This window comes from Abramis brama, assembly GCF_963993115.1.
Source record: "Abramis brama genome assembly, chromosome: 9".
Taxonomy (NCBI): Eukaryota; Metazoa; Chordata; class Actinopteri; order Cypriniformes; family Leuciscidae; genus Abramis; species Abramis brama.
Genome location: NC_139971.1, coordinates 2,701,348 through 2,724,678, shown reverse-complemented (window position 1 = coordinate 2,724,678; position 23,331 = coordinate 2,701,348). Strand labels below are relative to the sequence as shown.

Sequence of the window (23,331 nt, the reverse complement as noted above, 5' to 3'; positions counted from 1 at the left end):
AGGCTAACGTTACTGCTCACACGTCGGACTAACTTACTGTTATGAACTGATTAAGTTTGCATACCAACCTTTTCCTTGGAGATCTCCGGCAAGCCCCCTGATGTTCCCTCCTTTTACTAACTACCTTTTACTTTTACTAGAACTAACGGGAGAGTCGCGATCGGATTGGGGTAACGGTTTGGCCGTCGATTAACAAAATGTTGAAATATATTTTTAAGTAACGTTATGTCAGTGAGCCTCCGTCTTGCCTTTAATCACACTGCTTGATCCACGAGCTGGACAATAACTTTATTCTAGAGCTGCTATAAAGCCAAAACTTTACTTTTAATTTCCTATTATCAAACCTGCTTTGGAACAATCTACATTGTTAAAAGCGCTATATAAATGAAGATGACGCCCGGCATTTCTCCCCTTGGGTTTTAGGTTTCGGGAAGGGAACAAAATCCACCACCCCGTCCAAACTTTTAGGATACCGGGTATCAGATTTGCACAATCCATACGCACAACGCTTCGGCATGTTTCCCTCTCGCTCGAAAGCTTGCCAGACCTCCCGCGCCTAGTTACGGTTGCTAAGCCACGATTGGCCTGTGGCGGTTTTCGGGCGTGGCTTAGCGAAGGGTCAATTCAAAGTATTAATAAAACTATAATAAAGATGAAATTGTTGGTTCAGTTAATTGTGTAAATCAGTTGCATTTAGCATCATATATATTACTGATGACATTATGTAAGGATGTTATTGAAACTCTATCCATTTTTCAGGCTACTGTTTTTTGGTACTTTATTAAGCACAGTAGTAGACAAAATGGCAGAACAATAATGCTTTGATTCTTGTAGTGCTTATTTCGGTTGTGAACAACTGTGTTGTTTGAATGATTCAATGACTCGCTCATAAAAGTCAAAAGGAGACTCACTTGTCAGAATCAGTCTTTGAACGAATCTTTTCAGTGGACGGAATCAAAACCACTAAGAGTCAAAATCACTAACACTGACATTACATATGCATACTTAGCCAGCCATTACATTACAGCTCATAAAACTCATGTTCAGTCTGCACACAGCAGCATTAGAGACTATTGGCACTTCTGAGTGCAGAACATTAGTTTCAAGGACAGAACAATTGAAAGGCCTAAAATGCCCCAACATGAATGAATGAATAAAGTGGAGAGATGGGATTGCTCCAGGCTTTCCTCAGTTAGACAGCTCAGCACTGGGCCTGGCTCTCGGTCTGTAATGGCTTTGGCATTTTCCGTTTCTAAAAGACCTCCAGACTGACACCTCTAAAAGACTGCTGGCTTTCACAATAACAGCAGCGCTGAAAGAGAAGAATCAGCGGATGACGAGAAGCAGATGTAAGTACTCCAGAAAAATGAATCTTCTGTGTTTTAGCATGATTTCCACTTAAAGGTCATTGCACGATATTTAATGATAGTGTTTCTGTTGTAGTTGCTAAATGCTGCATGAGTTTGCAGACTTCACTAAGACTTCAGAGGGCAAAATCAATTACAGCAAAAGGCAAACTTAGACTATAATCAACAACTAAATGACTTGCATTTCTTGCATTGGCATTTATCCTCTTTAGTTTGTTTTCCTGTATAGAGCATGTTCTTTAAGATTAAAAAGTGCACTTTGTATTTGTTTTTCGTGAGAAAGTTTTAACTTTTTTCAATGGAATTTCTAGAATGTCTAGATTTCAGAGAAGGGAAAGTCCCAAGTGGAAAGTCCCAAGTAAAAAGACAATCATGATAATGTGTTCTCTCTGACTTTATCTGTGATCATTTCTGAGTGAGAACCTCAGTTGGGAAACCAATGTCTGCAAAAAGAAAAAAGAAAAAAGAAAACACACAAAATGAAAAATAGACAGTTTATAAACGACGTAAAATTATCAAAATCATGGCTGAATTAGCAGCTGGAAATACAAAAATTAGTGAGCTCCCTACATAGGCAGTATTTCAAGATGCTCTATGTGTGCATCTATACAAAAAGGTAGCCATTGCAATTGGTATTTTTTATATCATAGTATATATTTTTTATAACTGTAGCAGATAATATATTAATGAGATAAAAGACCATGTATGTGCACTTGAAGAGAGCACACTTTCATGACTGTTTTTCAACACACTTAAATACACCTTTAAAATGTGCACTTTGTAATAAATTCAAAATAAAAGTTTTAAAGTAGGCCTACATCAATATGGTTAATATTTGTTTGGTGCTTTAAAGAAGTACACTTATTTTGATGTGTCGACTAACATACTAAAACATGTAAAGTACTTGATTATAATTTTAACCATAGTGTGTTATTCAATATTACATTTAAAGTTAGTATATTTATGTACTAAATTGCAACTTCATCATGACAAATGTGTAAAATAGATTTTAAAATACATGACATATAAGGTTCAATAGAAATGACAGTAAAGTTTATTTTAGTTCATCATAAATGCTTGTCAGTACATTCAGCAGGAACTTTAACAATATTTTTTAAACACAATTGAACTAATTATGAAATTACATGTAAATATGACCTGAAGTCCAACTTAAGTGAGGCAAAAAGCACTCTTTAAGTTCAACTAATTGCAATTAATATAAATTTAAACTATATATATTTTTTCATTTAATTGTATTTAATATAAATATTTGAGCTACGTTTAGCTTAGCGGTATGCTAACACCAAACTGTTGAAATCTTTGACTGAATCATTCACTTGTCTCCCAAGGAGGTTTTTTAAATTGCAAGCGAGTCGCTTTTAAGACACATTCTTGTGTTCAAAACAGCAAGTCAGAGATGCATTTGAACGTTGCACTGTTTTTACTTCACACACAGCAAACAAATACATAAAATAATTAAAAACCAGCCCCTTATGTTCGCAATAAACAGCGAAGCAGAATTGAATTTGGAAGCGAGCCATTGCTTCAGAAACGATCCACAGCTTCCCATCAATATCCCCATGTTAAATTGAGAAGACACAATATGAAACGTGTTTTGCTGCATATCTTCAGGCTCGCTTCGACAGCACCTCAAAATTACAATCTGGTGTTTAATTAACAGCAGAAGCAAACACTTCGCCAGCTGTTTGACAAAGCTTCACTAATCATGGGGTTTAATAGAGCTTTAGTGAAGTCTCTGGCATCTTCATAAGACATGACAATAATACATGTGCAACATCCCACCATCTTCATGAAATATGACCTGAAGGCATGAAGTTGAACACATCATCAGACGCATTGATTTGTTCATGCCGTTCAGCCTCAGCTGTGTTGGAGAAACTCGGGTCCTTTATTCAGCGTGTTTAGACTCTTATCAGATTACACTGTGAACCGCTGTGTGTGGGAGTCGCGGCGATTATGAGAGACAGCGGAGAGAAAGGGAAGAGCTCTGTGTGTGTAAACTCTTACTCTAGAGACTGTGCTCTTGCTTAGAAGGCGTTTATAAATACGGCCAGTCACTGCTTGCTTTTTTGGGGATTATATATCCAGAAAACAGCCGCATATTTGGGCCTAATAGTGCTTGGTCCCCTTTGGGCAAATATGAAATATGACCAACCACTAAGCATAGTTTGTTCCCATGTTCATCCAGCGTTTCTGCTTCCCTCAGTCCCTCTCCTATTACAATTATCCATAAAGGCATGTTATTTTCCTTTTCCATATGTGACAGCATGAGAGAGAGAGAGGGATTAATTCATTAGTTCCTACGTGTGTTCAGGCATTGAATTAAATTTGTAAACACACACACACACATATATATATATATATATATTAGAGAGACATTTTGCCTGAAAAAAGAAAAAGAAAAAAAAAAGCAAGCAAGCAAAAGTGTGATTTATTCATTAGTTCAAAGAGTTAAATTATATTTGTAAAATAATATAATTATTGAAAATACATTTGCCTGTGATACAATAAATTAATATAAAATACAATACAATTTAGAAGGTGCACGTATTTATACACTTAAATTATATTTGTAAAAAATATAATAATGGAAAAGATTTGATCTGTCTGGATTAAAAAACAACAACAACAACAACAACAACATAAATAATTGAATTAAAGCTTTTTTCTTGAGATCTGGCAACTAGACTTTCTGATCTCGCCAACAAAAGATGCAAGAGTTCAGAGTATCCCCGAAGTGTCCACGGTCTCGCAGAGCCTCTGTGTCTCGGTGTTGGGAAGATTATTGGAGAAGCTCTGCTGCCCTGTAGCGGTCAACATTTGGGTAATTTTAGCATTAGGATTCATTTGCATGTTTATCAGAAGGCATCATTCTCCTTTTGTACGGCCTCTGGCATCTGTGTGGCACATTCACTCTGATAAACTGCCCTGTAACGACAAACTGAGGCATTGTGGGTAATAACAGCCACAGCATGATGATTTCTAACGTCTCTGGTGTATTAGTCTAAAGGAATCCACAAACATTGTGATTTTCACTGAAACTATATTAGTAACGGCAGGGGTTTCGCATGATTGTCGGCGTCATCATAACAGAAACCGGAGCAGAATTTAAAACAAGATGAGGTGTGTCGTTCCTTCTGAAAATGGCCAAAACAAAATAAACCTAGACAATGCCTTAATGTGAATTAATGTTAACTTCCTATTGTCATAAGAACACATTCAATCATATAACAATATCAAAACAAGGAAGAGCATCCTACACTTTGTTTAAAAGCCCTTAAGAAAGTTTAAAGTGCTGATAATAACGCTGTAACGTACCATGATCAGGAACTGAAGTCATCAGTCCAATGGTTCAGGATGGGACACGAGCAAGTGTGTGTGCAGTGACATCTTGTGGTGATGCGAGCCATTATGGCTTCATTATATTAGCATGAACGCCTTTGGCTACAAATAATCCATGCATTTGTAAACATTTGACACTCAATAGTGCAACAAGATAAACATTCTCTCTAGAATATTGAGATTATGAGTAATGCACAAGACTGAAAATCACTAGCATATGTTTTGCAGTAGGCTATGCTTGACTTCCACTCAGCCCTGAAGACCTGCTGGAAGAGAAAACCCTTTAAATATGTTTCATCATGAAAATAATCAAACCACTGCGCAGTGGAGGGAGTATCAGGAAGAAAATCTCGGTTAATGAAAAGTCTTTAACACAAGCCTTGAAGAAAAATACTTTATTTCTTTATAAATCCACATAGAGTACCTATGAAAGCATAAAATTCCATCCCATATTTTTATTTATTTATTATTTTCTCCTTGAAATCAAATGATTAAAATCAGAGATGGCTGAAGGTGTACTTCACATACAAATACGTCCACGGTCAATTGGAGGGAAAAAAAAGAACAGTATTTATTTCAGTGTGTTTATCGCTGCTTTCACATAGTCTGTTGTCAGATAATGAGTTCTCAAAAGTGCCTTACCGTCAATCCTTGTCGACACGGGAGATTCAGAAAGTTTTAGTGCATCGTGATAATCAATGTTCTGCCGGTGCCTCTCCTGTTTGACCTAATCTCCAGATCCCAAGAACACACTCCCCATGTTTGTTAATCAGCTGGATATCGATCCCAGTGTTCAGTTTCCCAATAAAGAGAGCGCCAGAGACAATACAGAGGAATCCATAATAAAGTGCTCCTGAAGGTCCACAAATGTTAACTTGATACCGACTCATCAATATTTCATTGAACTTTGATAAGTCTGAATCCACACGGGCCTGCGGGAGAACATTAAATCCACACGATTCAGTCCTTTGGCACTGGACCATCGGTGAGAGCGGAGCTGCTATTTAACACTGATATTTAGTCAAAACATTTCCAACATCTTCACACAAAAAAACAACCGCAACGTATTCCCAAAGAGTTTCATTGTCTCTTCCCATAAAATGATTTGATGATTTGATTCTTCTCTCTCAGGGCATTAACCTCTGGTTTAAAATGAAACATAATAATATCCACGGTCTGGGGAGAGTCTTGCATAAAGAACTGAACACGGAGAGCCTGTTATATTTGCCTTCCGACCGCAGCTTGTCCTACTAATAGATTGGATCCAATCCCATTTAATCTGGCATTCTGCATTTAGCTTCCAGACTGTGAGTTTGCCTTGAAAAACAACAGAGGCAAGAGATCAGCTTCAGCAGCTTAACACATTTAAACAGGTATTAAAGTCTGCAAATGAAATGCAGAGGAATAAGCGAGGTCTGAGTGGACAGGTCTGAATGCTTTCAAAGGGAAAAGACAGTAAAGACATTCCTCTAATAAAGTGATTTTATACATTTTTACTCCTTAACATCCATCTCGGGTGATCATTGCAGGTCTAAACGGGGTCTCTAATGTTTGGACCACATTCAGAGTCAGAAATGCATGTGACCGCATGGTATTTTGTAGTAAATGCTAATCTGCCCATGAATGATCGCCTACTCACCTGTCAATCATCCACTGTGCTATATATTCAAGGGCTTTAGCTTATAATTGCTTTAAAAAGTATTTGATTACAAAAATTAATTAAAACAATTAAAAATTATTTTAAAGTTTTTTTATATTAAAATATTAATCAAATTAAAATGTATTTTATTAAATAAATAATAAAGATAACACATATTGCTAAATTAAACCCAATCATTAACATTTAAAATGCAACAAAGTGCCTTTTTTTTTTAAATACTTTTTTGTGTGTGTTTAATCCTTTATATGCTCGTAGCTAAAAAGCATAACGTGGCTCTAGCAACACTCAAGTCATGGGATCGATTCCCAGGAAACATTGACATTATAAGTGGCTCCCACTGAAATCTGATCACAAGAGGCGTTTAAACAGTGACCAGTTTCTCCTGACCACTTGTGATGTGATATCAGGTATAAACTGGGCCTGGAGAATCACTGAGTGTGTTTATACACACTCTGAAAGTGTAAAAGTTTGATTTCAGTCAGACTAAAACAATTTAAAATGTGATGTAACACTTTAGTGTGACTATCTGTTTTTGTGAAGTCTGACTGACTAACTCAGGGTTTCCCAAACTGGGGTTCAGGAATTGATGGAAAGCTAATAATGAATTGAATCATAAAATATAAAATTTAAATAATGTTTACCTGCATGTCACATGACCGTTAATTGTCATCAGAGTGAATATGCAAATGTGTTGTTAAATCCTTGAAATACTGACTTCATATCAGGGGGTAAATACTTTAGGTCAATGGGACTCAGCTGACAAAAAAAGTTTGTGAATCTCCGAACAAATTAACTGACTAACTGACTAACTAACTAACTGACTGACTGACTGACTGACTGACTGACTGACTAACTAACTAACTGACTGACTGACTGACCTACTAACTAACTAACTAACTAACTAACTGACTGACTGACTGACTGACTGACTGACTAACTAACTGACCTACTAACTAACTAACTTACTGACTGACTAACTAACTGACCTACTAACTAACTAACTAACTGACTGACTGACTAACTAACTAACTGACCTACTAACTAACTAACTAACTGACTGACTGACTGACTGACTGACCTACTAACTAGCTGACTGACTGACTGACTGACTAACTGACCTACTAACTAACTAACTAACTAACTAACTAACTGACTGACTGACTGACTGACTGACTAACTAACTAACTGACCTACTAACTAACTATCTAACTGACTGACTGACTGACTGACTGACTAACTAACTGACCTACTAACTAACTAACTAACTAACTAACTAACTGACTGACTGACTGACTGACTAACTAACTGACCTACTAACTAACTAACTAACTAACTGACTGACTGACTGACTGACTGACTGACTGACTAACTAACTGACCTACTAACTAACTAACTAACTAACTGACTGACTGACTGACTAACTAACTGACCTACTAACAGACTGACTGACTGACTGACTGACCTACTAACTAGCTGACTGACTGACTGACTAACTGACCTACTAACTAACTAACTAACTAACTAACTAACTAACTAACTAACTGACTGACTGACTGACTGACTGACTGACTAACTAACTAACTGATCTACTAACTAACTAACTATCTAACTGACTGACTGACTGACTGACTGACTGACTGACTAACTGACTGACTAACTGACCTACTAACTAACTAACTAACTAAAAAAGCTGGCAGATGCATGAATGTAAATGTAAATGTAAATGAATAAATTATGTAAAATAAATGACTAACTTTATAATTGCAATTGTAACTTGGCTTTGTCCAGTAAACATACACATTAACACAGTGCCATTTCAGTAAATATTATTGCACCAAACTTAATCCGTATCAGAGGAAACGGCACCCAAGGATACGCAAACAATTTTCTCACAACACCGGCTGAGCTTGCATAAACAGACAGAGCGAGGGACTATACATAGCGCATGCTAATTGGACATTTAACGACTTCATTAACTCCAACCATCATCAATTTACTCAGACTTTCCTCCCAGATTTAATTCAGAACTAACAGAGACTCCAAGGCCTGATATGTTGCGGTTAGCTAGTTATCTGCAGTGAGCTCGCAGTCGCTAATGCTAGGCCTCATTCAGACGGCTATTTTTAGCGTGCCCTGCTTCAGCCTGGAGGGATTCTGGTTCGCATCGGCTGTCGGCAGGGAAGGAGAAGAGAGCTTGTGGCTCATTTTGCGGAGAACAAATAGTAATTGCCTTCTACTGTGGGTCTTCTCGTATTCTGCAACATCTCAGCCCACAGATCAACCCATTTGTCTCAATATCTGAGAGACCAGGCCTTTACCCTTTTATCTCAATCTCTAAACCCCCATCACAATACTCATATCAACCCTTTTTCTTCCATCATAGTGCATTTGCTATCTCCGTAGCTCTTTTCCAGGCCTCGTATCTCTATCCCCTCCACGTCCTAATCTGTCCCATTTCACGCTGAGCAAAAGGAAATGTAAATCCATCAGAAGCTAATAGGAGAAGGAGCTCTACTTGTGCTTTAATTTTAGAAACAAGACCTGCATTTTAATCAATTATGGTCCATCAAAAATGTTATATCATGAATCGGCACTCAATTGAGCTACAGGCAGGTTTGAAAATAATAACACAAATGTGACCCTGGATCACAAAACCAGTCTCGAGTCGCACGGGTTTATCTGTGGCAATAGCCAACAATACATTGTATGGGTCAAAATGATCGATTTTTCTTTTATGCCAAAAATCATTAGGATATTAAGTAAAGATCATGTTCCATGAAGATATTTTGTAAATTTCCTACCATAAATATATAAAACATTTATTTTTGTGAGTGAATGCAGCACAATCGTGAACATAAATTAACAACTTTAAAGGAGATTTTCTCAATGTTTTGATTTTTTTGCACCCTCAGATTCCAGATGTTCAATAGTTGTATCTCGACCAAATATTGCCCTATCCTAACAAACCATACATCAATGGAAAGCTTATTTATTCAGCTTTCAGATGATGTATACATCTCAATTTCAGAAAATTGACCCATTTGTGGTCCAGGGTCACATATAAGCTCACTGGCTCGTAACTTATAAATGACTCCAAAAACTCATAACCAGCGAGTGATGATTCCTAAACGACGAAGGAACGTCCAACATTAGCATAAAAAGAGTCACATCTATAAAATGTACACATGCATTTAATTCATAATTAATGTAAAAAATCGTATTATATTATATTTTTTGGTATTTTTACTGTAAAACATTACTAAAAAAAAATATATTAATACACAGTAGTTTTATTTGTAAATAATTGCTGTTTTAAAAGATAAATCACTGATATTTTTATGGTATATGCGAACAATGATTCAGAAAATCAGTATTAATACTAAATATAGTAAATTCATATATTATAATCTGGGTTGTTTCTGACATTTATTTTTTTGTTTTGGCTAAAAGAAGTTCTGAATGGCCCGTTTCAAACCCCAGACGAATAAAGCGAAACATAATCCACATGTGATCCAGAGCTGCTGATTAAAAGATGGATGTTTTTCAGGTCAAAAATTTATCTCATAAGCTTGAGAAGTCTTTGACCCTGATCAGATATGATCACTCATTGTTCACCCTAACTTCACACGCCACAGAAGCCTTGTGGAGTTTCTCCTGAGACACTCTTCAGCCCTTCATCTCTTAGTCGAGATTCCAGATTCCTGTCCGCTGGAGGAGCTGTTTCCCACCGATCCGCTTCATTCTCAACCGAAGGCATCCGTGACCAATTCACTGAGATGGCTCTCTCCTGGTCATGTTAAATGGACTTATCTCTTGGACCTGAGAGCTGAGGTGTCCATCGCTGTGTATTATCCACACTGCTGATTGAGGAACCAGGCCAACATAGATTGTGCCTCCAAGGGCGTCATACAAATACAACTCGAATACAAACCAGAGAACATGCCTCTAGCGCTGCCGCTGAGCTGGTGGTTGCCCAGCAAGCAAAAGCCGTCATTTCACCGTAGGTCAATATATCTATTTAAAATAATTCTGTATTTTCAGCTTCAGAATCATGAATATTGTTATTCTGGAGTCTCTATTGTCCTGTGCATTGGGTTTCCAGCACCAAGTCCAAGCCTATTCATTTACACACACAATGTAATACCAAATTTGGCATTTTAGTCAACAGTTAATTTCTTTTGTTGACCTTTTATCATATGTCTTGGAGTATCGCAATAATATTGTCTTGTGAGTTCAGTATCGTGATATATATCGAGTCGTGACAACACCCCTAGTATTGTGTGAAGTCATGTGCCTTAACTCTGGCTTGGACTCATAATACTGTGATGAAGTGATAATTCAGATTCAGTCTCTGCAAAATACCAATATTTAGACGCATGACCTGCACCTCGCGAAGGAAAATAGCACTATTGGGAACTCAGCAGGGATATGTATAACATACACATGAGCCTAATGTACTGAAATGTGCAAACCATATGCAAACATCCCAACTAGGAATAGCGTTTCAATTTTACGCCTTTGTAATTCAAATGCATGCTATTGAGCTTAACAACTGTCAGGCTATCAATTTAAATAGTGTTCTCAAGCGTACCGTACCGTTCGGGAAATCTTTTTAGGCCCGTTGCCCTGACACAGACAGACAGCAGAGTCGGTACGCCTGTAATTTATCCATTAAAGGAGGTCTAATTAACAGAACTGGAGAACCTCTGCATCAGCACTGAGGGGAGATTCTATCACGCTGGCAACCAGTTACCTAGCAACAAATCCTTAACAGATAGAGGAGAGGAGAGAAAAAATAATAGATAAATCGTCCTCACCTTGGACAGAAGAAATCCTCAGTAAGACGTGGCAACAGAAAACAAAACTGAATGGGTTGAGGTGTGAAGAGAATGGGAAGGGAGGCGGGATTGAACCCTGTGTTATTGTGATATGGAGTCGTCCTCTTTCACGGATTTCCCGTATTCCGGGTTCAAGTCCACGACCGTGGTTCCTTTCAGTGCCCCGTAACCCCCGTCCAGGCCGTGTGGCCCGTCTTGTCGGTCCGACCCGAGCGGGACGGAGGGCTTGTTGGCGGATCCCGAGGAGGATGAGGATCTGGGAGGAGGGCCCGATGACGCCCCCTGCTGGCCTCCGTTGGTCTGAGAACAAACGTTACTGACGCGGGCCGCCTTCTGCTTGTAGTGCTGACTGTGCAGTTTGTACTTCATCAGCAGGATGAAGATGAAGACGAGGACCGAGGCCACGATGATCCCACCGATGACGATGATCATGGTGCCGCCGAGGAACTGGTCGTGGATGGAGCGGCAGTGGCGAAACTCGCGCTCCGTGGCGAAGGACACGCAACCGACCAATCGCGTGCCGGTGAGAGACGTGATGCCGTCGTCGTAGACCGCCAGGACACAGAGCTCGTAGTCCCGCGACGAGGCCAGATCACTCAGTGTGAACAACTTATGAGAGGCGGGGATCATCCTGAGAGAGAGAGAGAGAGAGAGAGAGAGAGAGAGAGAGAGAGAGAGAGAGAGAGAGAGAGAGAAGATGCATTAAAAGGTTAAATAAATGCACGTCTAAGTTGCATCTTCTGTTCTTGTCACCAAGGCTGTAATTATTTTATTTAAAATACAGCGAAAGTTGTGAAATATTATTAGGCTACAATTTAATATAGCTATTTGCTATGTGAATATATTTGTAAGATGTAATTAATTCCTGTGAATTTTCAGCATCATTACTCCAGTCTTCAGTGTCACATGATCCTTTACAAATCATTATAATATGATGATTTGATGTTCAAGAAACATTTATGATTATTATCAGTGTTGAAAACAGTTGTGCTGCTTCATATTTTTTTTGTGGAAACCGTGATTAACTACCATTCAATAGTCTTGGTTGAGATTTAAAAAGAACGAGATAAATTAGCCTAATACTTTTATTTACCAATGGTGAATAAAAAAATTATCAAAAGCGACGGTAAATGCATTATAAACATTTATAATATTACAAAAGATTTCTATTTTATATGCTTTCAAATGCTTTTCTTTTTAACTTTCTATTCATGGTTTTCACAAAACAATTATTTAAAACATTGATAATAATAAGAACAATTGTTGATAATTGAGCACCAATAATAACATTCCTGTCCCAAAATTTAGTCCTTACCCTATCCCTATCCCTACCCCTAAACCTAACCCTACCCATAACCTATCCCTAAAATCAGAGGGAAATGAGAGGTGAATAACACTGATGTTGAAGCACCTCACCCTGGGTCTAAGCCTAAACTTGACATAAACTGTAAATTTGTTCCTCAAATTGGAAAGTTGTTCCAGGATCAACAAAGATGTTGATCCAGGAACATGTGGTACTTGGTGAGATCACGTTCACCTTATATATTCACATAGAAAACAGCTGTTTTACATTGGAATAATATATCAGTTTTTACTGTATTTTTTATCAAATAAATGCAGCCTAGGTGAGCAGAAGAAACTTCTTAAAAACAAAAACATTAAATAATGTCATTCCAAACTTTCGGTGAGAGTGAACAAATGTTCTGAGAGTTTTAAACTGCACAGAATTGAATTCAGGGCAGATGGCTGTCATGAACACACAGTGTTTACAATATTGCCATGCTGTCCAAAGGGAGACACTTGTCAAAGTAGATTTAGGCCTAACATGTGCTCTGTGCGGCGCCATCTGCTGCCGAGAGACTGTGTCTGCGCGCTTTCACTACAGGACGGCGTAAAGAAGAGCAACAGTGTCGAAAAACTTCATCTGTCTTCATCAGGGGTCAGTGAGTTTGAGGAAGGTTGAACTTTGGTACATTAGCAAAAAAAAAAAAAGAATGGAGAGGAGGTTTTGTATATGATTGTCATTTTATTTTAGCTGTCAGCGTCCACAATTAACAGCAAATGCATGCTGATAAATAATTTACATTTAAAATTCAGCTGCCAGTCATTAATATTCAGAAATCAGGAAAATATATTGTATATAGTGCATTTTACATACTTCCTCTAGATATAGCAAATACAGAGATTCTGTAGCTTACTGTAAAACAAATAAAAATACAGTTATTTACTGTAATCAGAGAATACAATAAAATTATGTAAATTAAATTACAGAAACGCTACTGTAAAAAATACAGTAACCCTGCTGCCAGTATTTTACTGTAAAAATTTATATTTTTTCTATAGAAATAAGCTTGCGTAAATAAAACACGTTGAACTCTATAATCTGACTGTATCACATCCCAACCGAAGTGACCAGACAGATTTTTTTTTTTTTTTTTTAAATAATGCAGGTGTTATACATTTTTCAAAGGAAAGATTCACAGTTTTAAATGTACGGATTAAACATGCACTATCATTTTCCCAAACTAAGCACCAGAAGAAACGGCATAACTCATTCAAAGATTAAAATAGCTGGTAAAACTGAACTTGAAGCCTGTATGTATAATGCATCATACAAGTATTTGAATGCATTAATTATGTCTTGTACATTATTTAATGAGAAACTGCAGCCACAGTTATAATACATTATAATGCTTTTTTAACACTTTTAGAAAGTATACTTTTTTAAAACACATGATGAACATCCGATTTTGTGCGTAGCAAGTAATCTGCAAATATTATAGCCTAATGCATTTTAACTAGCATTACAGCGTTCATAATGAGTGCATTTATAATGCACTATACAGGCATTATAAAGTGTTACCAAATATATATTTTTTGAATCTACTAAACCGATGTAAGCCTAATCCCATGAGCACGAGGATCATGCTTTCTGCAGGTTTGGTGAAGTTATGTGCATTATTCAGCAGACTCTGTCCAGCTCTGCACTTCTTCTCTCTGATGCTCTGAAGATGAAGATGAAGACCTGAGTCACGCTGTGCTCCTCACCCTGGGTGATGGTGTGTGTGTGTGTGACCCTGAGCATGACCGCATATTTTTGCATTTGACCCCGCGGGTAATTGGCCGAGCTGCGTCTGCGAGCGAGGGCTTGACGGTGAGGGTAATGGTGCATGAGTGTGTGTGTGTGTGTGTGTGAGTGTAAGTGTGTATACTGCTATCTGCTTACACACTGTGGAGAGCCGCTCGCTCTTTTTGATTGCTATTGACAAACAGACGCATATGAAATTACATCATATCAGCAGTGAATTGGCCCAATGTTTTCTTTTTGATGGAGCAACACTTTTATCAGAGATTGTAAAACACGACAGTGCTAGTAAATATTGCATATGATTGTTTACTTTTTTAGGGTTATCTTTCAATAACCAGAGCATCAGATCCAACCTGAATACTATTATAACAGCTTACTAAGGGCATTTTTAATTAATGTAAAATGTAAAAATAATCAAATAATGTATTAAAAATAAATACATACATTTTTATCAATTATTCTAAATAAATAAATAACCAGGGGTCTCATTTATAAAGCGTGCGTACGCACAAAACGGGGATGGAAATGTACGTAGGGGAGAACGGGGTAATGTGAGACATCGGGTAATGTGAGACACCCCCTATATCTAGGCAACGGAACACAGTTTTGGTCATTTGACCATTATGTTTTCAAGCCCCTTCCATTTCACCTTGGCCATGAAGAAGAGGACCTCATGGTGCTGTAGTAAGCATGTTTTTTTCACAAAAATATTTTTTTTGCATGTAAAAGTAAATTTTCTTGCTGTCAACATAATCGACTGTTGTGCCAAAGCAAATTGATTCAGGAAGAAAAACTTATGTCATACATGTTGATGAACTACCAACATATAAAACCATGTGATGATGCTAGCTGAAGATAAGCCTGAATTGCTAAGAGAGATCGTTTTTTTCTAAAATGTGGCAGAGGGGTAAAGTGAGACAAATGCTGTGGGGTAAAGTGAGACATGAGGCACAAGTTAAGTTTAGTCTTAAACATATTTTAATGTAATATTACATGACATATGTTTTATTTTTAATGTCATAAACATAGTAGAAAAGCCATCATGCCAAGGCAATACACCAGGAAGAAAACCTGATGGCCCGAAGGAGAGGGTGCACTCCTCTGGGCCCCAGGCAACCCGGAGGCGCCTGTTTTCCATTACCTAGTCCGATAAGAGTGTCGTCTCCCTCCTCTACAACACCCCGAGCGTCCATGTTTGGACCGTCGTTGCTCCAGCAGGAGCGCCAGCAGGTGTACGGATCTTACTTTGACCGGAGATGACCCACCCTCCCTGGGGCCGGCCCGGGAGGTCTGCGAGCATGGAGCTCTTCTTCAAATACAAGATATTTTTGGACATTTTTACAAGGAGGAATATCCTCCCGTGTGTCTTTCACCCCTAGCTCACCCAGGATGGTTCACGTTCACCGTTGTGCACGCCCTGGCACCGAGGGACTGGGTGTCCAAACCAGACCCTATTTACTGGAAGTCTCGCCCGCACAAAGTGCACTTTCTCTGGCCTGGGTCAGGCTGTTTCTCCACCCGGTCTGACCACCACGGTTCTCTGGTCCATGTTCCTTGTCCGAGCGGAGCATTGTCCCTCCTCCACAAAGACCCAAAGATCCATTTTAGGACTGACTGTGCTCCAAACGGAGCTCCAGCGGTGGCGGACAAATCCGAATCTGGCTCAGGACGGGCCACTCTCCCTGGGCTGGCCAGGGGAGGTCTGACAGCATTTAGTTTTCCAAATGTATCACAATAATTTGGACATAGTTAATTTTTTTTAGGAGGAATTTCCTCCAGTGTGCCATTCACCCTAAGCACGCCAAGGGCGTTGCACCTTCACTTGGATGCGCACCGGTGGGTCATCAAAAAATTGTGCTTAATTGACCAATCCCCATGATTCTGTTACTAGTTCTGGAATGTGTGGTTGTCAAGCTAGCTGTCAAGATTCTTACTGTTACAACATGTGTTGTTATGGAAGTTTCAGAGTGGAAAAAGTAAGTGGATCAGTTTACCCCCAGCTGGTTCACTTTACCCCCTTGATTTCTCTGGTCTGTCTCAGTTTACCCCTAAGCTGGGGTAAAGTGAGACACAAGACCACTTTTTTAAAAACAATCATATTTTCACTGCCCTTCATCCTGAATACATTCTAATAATTTCCATTGCTAGGAAACATCCTGAATTAATGGGAAATGTGTACATTTGACTGATCATATCATTTTAGCTTGCTTAGAGGGTAACAAATGTAAAAAATGTCTCACTTTACCCCACTCTCCCCTACGCCAGTTCCCACGCAAAGGTTGTGATCTATAAAAAACAAACTTGACGGGAGAATGTGCGCACCTTTAAGCAAACTTTGAGCCGTGCGTACGCACATTTTGGAGACAAAGGGAATTGGCGACACAGATGGTGAGCTGGAGTTAAAGGTGCATTGCGCAACATTTCATGTTAAAAATACCCGTTTTTCTAACCCATACATGCTTAAACAATTGCCTGATGGGCTGAATGAGCCCTTCTCTGATCACTGCGATTGCCTCTATAATCCTGTACAGTAAAATAAATAAGAGGGATTCGGGACGGAATTTGAGACTGGGCGTGACGTCATGCGCGTTCACGCTCACCTGGTAATGTCTGGCAGGTTTGTGTATTCGCCGCCATTCTCCGTAGCGAAGACAACTCGAGCGACAAAACAAAACTTTAGTCAACTTTCGACAAAAGTAAAAGATGGATTCAAAGAGACCGGCTTGTAGTTCATTCCAAACCCCAATGCAAACTCCACGTAAGACAAAGAAAAGAAAACTTTTGTCTAGTGCCACAGGTGTCGCAATAAGATGAGAGTCAACATCGGGAAGGCTTTCAACAAATGGAGAGATCTCCGGTCTGCACACACTAGGAAGCGCCCGCGCCCTCAGATCACTTGGACGTGGCTGTGTACAAAAGGTAAAAACGATATAAATACTGTTCGTTGGAATCTCCGGTCTGCTCTAGGGCTCAAACGGGATCCTCAGTTGCCTTTTTTCTTGATAAAACGGTAAGATATAGCCCAGTCTCTAATGTCTGATACGGCAAATCTATGACAACAAATGATGTAATAATCTATGAATATTACCTTGAGACATTTGAGTGCATTTTGTTGACCAACTGTGTATGGTATGATTATTATTTTGAGCTTTTACAAAGTAATAACAAAGTAATAACTTATATTGTTCATGAATGTGTTTCCATAATAATACAATCATAAGTGGATACAGTAAACACATAAAACAGTTCAACATGGAGATAGATGGAAACAAAAACCGAAGTTTTCTACTACCCCCGTTTTCCCCTCACACATAAGTGTGTAATTTACTCAAATGCCTTTCCTTTCACATATTTAAAATGACTTGCAGATTTATAACTTTATTACCTCTGAAGACATTATGACTGTAAACAAAAGATTTGTGCGGCTGATGCTCCTTTGGTTATGAACAGCTCATGCAAGCGTGCGTGTGCGTGTGGTCCATGAACGTGCACACCTCTGGTTGCAGTTTCGCTTGTCGCCAGAGGGGGCATAGTTCTGCAAAAACTCAGAGACTTGCGCAATGCACCTTTAAAGGGATAGTCCACCCAAAAATGAAAATTCTGTCATCATTTACTCACCCTCAAGTTGTTCCAAACCTGTATGAGTTTCTTTGTTCTGCTGAACACAAAGGAAGATATTTGGAAGAATGTTTGTAATCAACAGATCTCGGTCCCCATTGACTTCCATAGTAGGAAAAAAATGTACTATGGTAGTCAATGGGGACCGAGATCTGTTTGGTTACAAACATTCTTCCAAATATCTTCCTTTGTGTTCAGCAGAACAAAGAAACTCATACAGGTTTGGAACAACTTGAGGGTGAGTAAATGATGACAGAATTTTCATTTTTGGGTGAACTATCCCTTTAAGTGTCTTTTTGGTCACTTTTAGACAGAAAATCTAAAGAAAATTAAACATATACAGAAAGATAATACAAATATAATTTCACTCAAGCCTATCTTGAAGCAAATATCCATCCCTTCTTAAATGTCCACGCCAGCGAGCACGTTGGGCCGTTTAGTGAAACTGACGCAAATAACAGTTTAAATAAATAAAATAATGATTTAAACTATGTTTTACTTCTGTTCTGATATAAACATTTAGATTAAATATGCCTTTCAAATTAATGGAGTTAAACACTTAAACATGAAATCATTACTGAGAAGTTACAACATTTTTTATATTCAAATTCAATCAATATAGAAATATTTGTTGTGGATGCGATGTTTTTGAACACTTTTCCTGTAGCGTGATGTGTTTTAATGTTTTAACCACAGAGATAATTGCTTATCATGATAATACAAGATTCGTGATAGTTTCGTGCAAATAATGCCCAAGGCCTATCTGTTTCCATTAAAAAATATAAATCAATTAAAAATACAATTCGGCCAGTGGAAAAGATTGAGAAAAACTTTCTCTGAAATGTATTTTACACTATTTGATTTATGTATTCAAAAACAAGACAAGGATAGGCAAGTACATGATTTTTATTAATGTAATGTGTCTTGTACCGTTAAACGTTATCACGTGGATGAATAATCATATGCAAATGATATGCAGATGAGGATATGCATAGTAAAACTAGGCGTTGTAAGCTACATATATGGCTATTTCGGGGTGGAGACGCATGTGCGCACAATCTTCCGCTGACTGGGATTTATAAAGTGAATTCTGCGCAGGTTCTGGCATACGAACGGTTTTATAAGTCTGAATATTTTTTTGCGTACGCCATTTTTGGCTTTCGGGCGCACGTACACTTTTAGTAAGGTTCCTACGCACAGTTTTATAAATGAGGCCCCTGAGCATGTCAAATATTAAATCCAATCTGAATATTATTATAACAGCTTACTAAGGAAATGTTTAGTTAATGTAAAATATAAAACTAAATATTAAAATAATTTGTTAAAATAAATAATTTGAAATACATTTATTACATTATTCAATACAAAATACAAAATTTAATAAAATAATTACAGATAATAATAAAATAGACTTTAAATAGATATGCAGTATCACAAAAAACTCCCATGAATAACTTATTACTGTAAAATGTACTGTTTTTACAGTTTTAGTGTCCACTGATTAGCTGTCCTGTATGTCCTAACTGGATCTGCATGTTCATCCACACGCATCGTCTTATATCCCATAACCGTTAAACACTGTTGTCAGTGAGTTTTAATAAGCGTTAGGTTTGGAGAAGCTACAGCTCTGTGTCATGTGCTAATGAGCAGATACAGGGATCTCTCTTCAGTCTGTTCCTCTGGATCCTCTCAGGGCATTTGATGGATTTATACGGAGAAATCCCTCTCACTTTGGCAGGCACTGGTGTTTTTAAGCGTGGAGGGTCAGACTGATGCTCCTCTGTCTCTGAGCTGTCACTGTAAGTGGAGGAGAGGGTTCGAGCTCTTCTGGAGACGTGTCACTTGGCACACAGACCCTGTCATCTCACTGTCTTCTGAAGGAGCTCGCACAGCTTAATTACCCACTTAAAAGAGGCTTAAAAACATGCAAATAAAGAGGGACATAATAAAGGGAGCGAGAGAGAGAGAAAGATACAATGTGAATGTGAAAAATATGAGGTACGATAATGAGAGCTAACAGTGACATTCTCAAGCAGAGACCCTCGTCACCTACAGCTTCTTCTTTTAAAGGAACAGTTTTTCTATTTTAAAAAAGAAAGAAATACTGGCAATTCAAACCGGTTTGACTTTCTTTATTCTGTAAAACACAAAGGGAGAAATTCTGAAGACTGTGCTTGTATATTTATCCATTTTATATTATGAATGCAACCAATATGTATATATATGAAGAGTTCAGATGCAAAAGCCTCTAAGTGCCATCTGAAATTTTCTTCTAGAATGATCATTTTTATCAAGCTTGTATATTTAAGTTCAATAATTTCACTTAAATGGCAATGCAAATTACCTATTGACTGTCATTTAAGTGAAATTACTGAACTTAAATGCTTTCTAAAAATGATCATTCTAGAAGAAAATTTCAGATGGCACTTAGAGGCTTTTGCATCTGAACTCTTCATATATATATATATATATATATATATAGACACACAAACGGGGGCTGTCGATTTAACACGTTCATTTAATTCATCATGGAAAAATAACATATTAAAATAATTGAATGTACCCGCCCCGTCCCAGACCTATATAGTTCATCTTCCTATATAGTTCATCTTACATTCAGCAACTCACTGATGGAGACTATAGAATGCAGTTATAATGGCCCTAAAATGTAAGATATCAGGGCAAATTTTTATCTCATATTTATATCATATGACATTGTTAAACAATATCACACGAGTGCTGTTTTGTCCCAAATAGCACGAGTGCAAATGTGACATTGATTTTATACAACAGTTCAATAAAGAAGTTAATACTGTGATATATTTTACTCACAATATTGTCTGTTTTTGCTGAATTTTGTCAGTGAAAAGCCAGAGCAGAACTGCTGTAAGCCTGTGAGCAACACACAGCGGTGTTTGAATTCTGAATGAATCCGAGTTTTGAGCGAATCAATCGGGTGAGCCGATGATTCAATGACTCGTTCGCTAAAAAGAGCCATTTCTTTCATTGCTCTTCACAGCCCTGATATATTGGAATGTGCATTTGCAGATAATATAACATTAATGAAATAAAAGGCCACTTAAGTGAATATGTTTCTTAAGACACGAGTGCACATTTAAAAAAAGTGCACTTTGTAATAATATCAAATTGTTACTTTAAAACAAACAGTTTTACTTTAAAATACATTTTAAATATGTTTTAATAATTTTCTGTCATGCTTTATAGAAGTATACTTATTTTGATGCGCTAACTAACATACTAAAGCACATGTAAAGTACTTGATTATATTTTTAACCATAGTGTTTTTACAGTTAAAGTTAATATATTTGAAATGTCAGGAAAAATGAAGCCACTGGTTTTCCTATGGGTTTTTATAAAGGTTTTTTTTCAATTTATGAACACATCAGACGGTCTTATCTGGTTACTTACATTTTTTTAAATATACATAACGCCCTAAAAATTCGGGATTTCGATATGGGCGTATGAAATTCACATTGTAGAGCAAACTGTCCAAGAAGAGCCTTCACTGTCCTGTCAGTGGCTGGAAGAGAGCGTCTGAGATGAGAACGCATGTCGATGTAAATGCACTCCACACCTTCACTTCATCCAGGTCTTCGTTCGGCATCATGCACACTGTGCCTCCAGCGCTCTTTCACCCACACATCACTTCAAATGTAATCTGTCTTTTCAGCTCAAAGTTTACACTCTACATTCTCACCTCAGCCACCATCTCGCAGTCATCTGTACTCTAACCCGGCTCGCTGTCAACAGGGAGTTCCTCCGCATGCATTCCTAATTGATTCTGAAAGATTTTTAGATTACTCTGCAGCTCCATAAACCAAAGAACTCCCCTTGCCTTTTCCATAATTAATAGCAAATTGCTTTCTGTATGTATCTTTTCTTCTCTCTTAATCTATCCACAGGGATTATTGCAGGAGTTAATTACATCCTTACAGAGGCCTTCAATGAGGAATCATGGTCATCACTGGCAGTGGGGTGAATGCTAAAAAGTGTCCGCATAAAGACATGCAACCCATCCTCTTAATATAGTACAAAGCAAAATATTGGGTTTTGAATTTGAGACATATTTCAACATCAATGCAAATACTCCTTCATTGTAATCTTTCTGGAGCATCAGAAACGAGGGCAAGAGCTCGACGCGCAGCTTCTGTTGTTATTCTGTTATTATGGTCTTCCTCAGCGCACCTCGAGCGCTGTGATTTATTGAAGGGTGTCAATGCGTCTGCTTGCGGATCCTGCTTTGCAAAATTCGGTTTGAATTGCATCAGGCTGAAAGTATTACCGTGGAAGCCAATCTGTCAGCGCACTAATGAAAATCCTTCAAGAGCTTTTCTGACTTGTCGAGCAGAGACCCTATAACAGCTGTTCCCGTCGGGAAGGAGCCTTTGATTAGCACAGAACAAAAGTATGGATGCGTTTCATATATTGCATTCATGATATTGTTGTGTCTTTGTTGGCTGGCAATCATTGAGGTCCATTTGTATTCATCAGAGGAATTGCAATGTTTCATCCCCTATCTGAATAGGATTGCGCTATAAGCCATTAACACCCCCAGCCTCAGATGCCAGCCTTTCCCTTTGAACAAAGACAGAATCAATTTGTTTATCTAATGCAGAATTACCCAGATTCAAAACCTATTTGGGGAGATAGTCCATCCACAGTACTCTCTCAAATATTGCGTTTCAAAACGAGATTTTTTACTAAAAAATAAAGTCTAAAATCTATAAATGTCTTGCATTTCATATCAACAAACTTCATTGTAAATTTGGACTTTCAAGCTGCATGTATTTTGACATTGATTTAAGAGTACTTAAACTGCTGTAATCTCCATGTCACATTGCAATGTTTTCATGAATCTTTTCAAAACACTTCCGTTACATGTATGCCAACCAGAGAGATTACAGGCCGAATCAGCTGTGAGCTTGATGTTTGACTCGGGTGGATATCTATGTACACAACTTTATTTTTAACTTAATTATATGATAATAATTATTATAATGTTGATATTCATGCAACTGGGAATACATTAGAGGCAAAAGCTGATTTAAATGAGTAGATCAGAGAGAAGAGAAACCATGAGCTGGCTCTGAATTAAAAAAAAATATATCACATATATCTGTAAATCATTTAATTAATGTTGGTAAAATCCTTTTATTTCTTATGGAAGGGGATGATAAAGTGTCTGGGGAAGTGCATCAAAAATATCAATGTGGCGTCTGTCGGCCTCCAGTGTAGACGCATCGATTAAAATAAAAGCATTTTAGACACGCCGCTCACGTCCTCAGTACCACTAACATGAGTCTGTCTGCAGTCTAATCACCAATAAAATCACTGCAAACCTTGTTATTATAGTTAAAAGCATACTAAAACTAAAAG

At 37.9% G+C, this 23,331-nt stretch overlaps 1 protein-coding gene across 6 annotated transcripts in view; it reads right to left on the bottom strand.

The window, feature by feature from the left end:
• Positions 1-3,802: 3,802 nt before the first annotated feature.
• The window catches only part of LOC311089269 (leucine-rich repeat and fibronectin type III domain-containing protein 1-like protein), a 175,391-nt gene continuing 155,862 nt past the window's right edge, over positions 3,803-23,331 (bottom strand). For 2 of the 6 annotated variants that reach the window (XM_084123822.1, XM_084123823.1), the window contains exons 4-5: positions 11,208-11,859; positions 5,111-6,047 (exon numbers count right to left, since the gene is read on the bottom strand). In XM_084123822.1, the coding sequence (XP_083979948.1) occupies positions 11,310-11,859 (550 nt within the window). In that variant the 3' untranslated portion in view covers positions 5,111-6,047; positions 11,208-11,309. Of the gene's footprint in view, positions 4,193-4,706; positions 4,997-5,110; positions 6,048-11,207; positions 11,860-23,331 lie in introns of those variants that run through there. The other 4 variants (XM_084123826.1, XM_084123827.1, XM_084123825.1 and 1 more) reach the window with 4 other exon arrangements.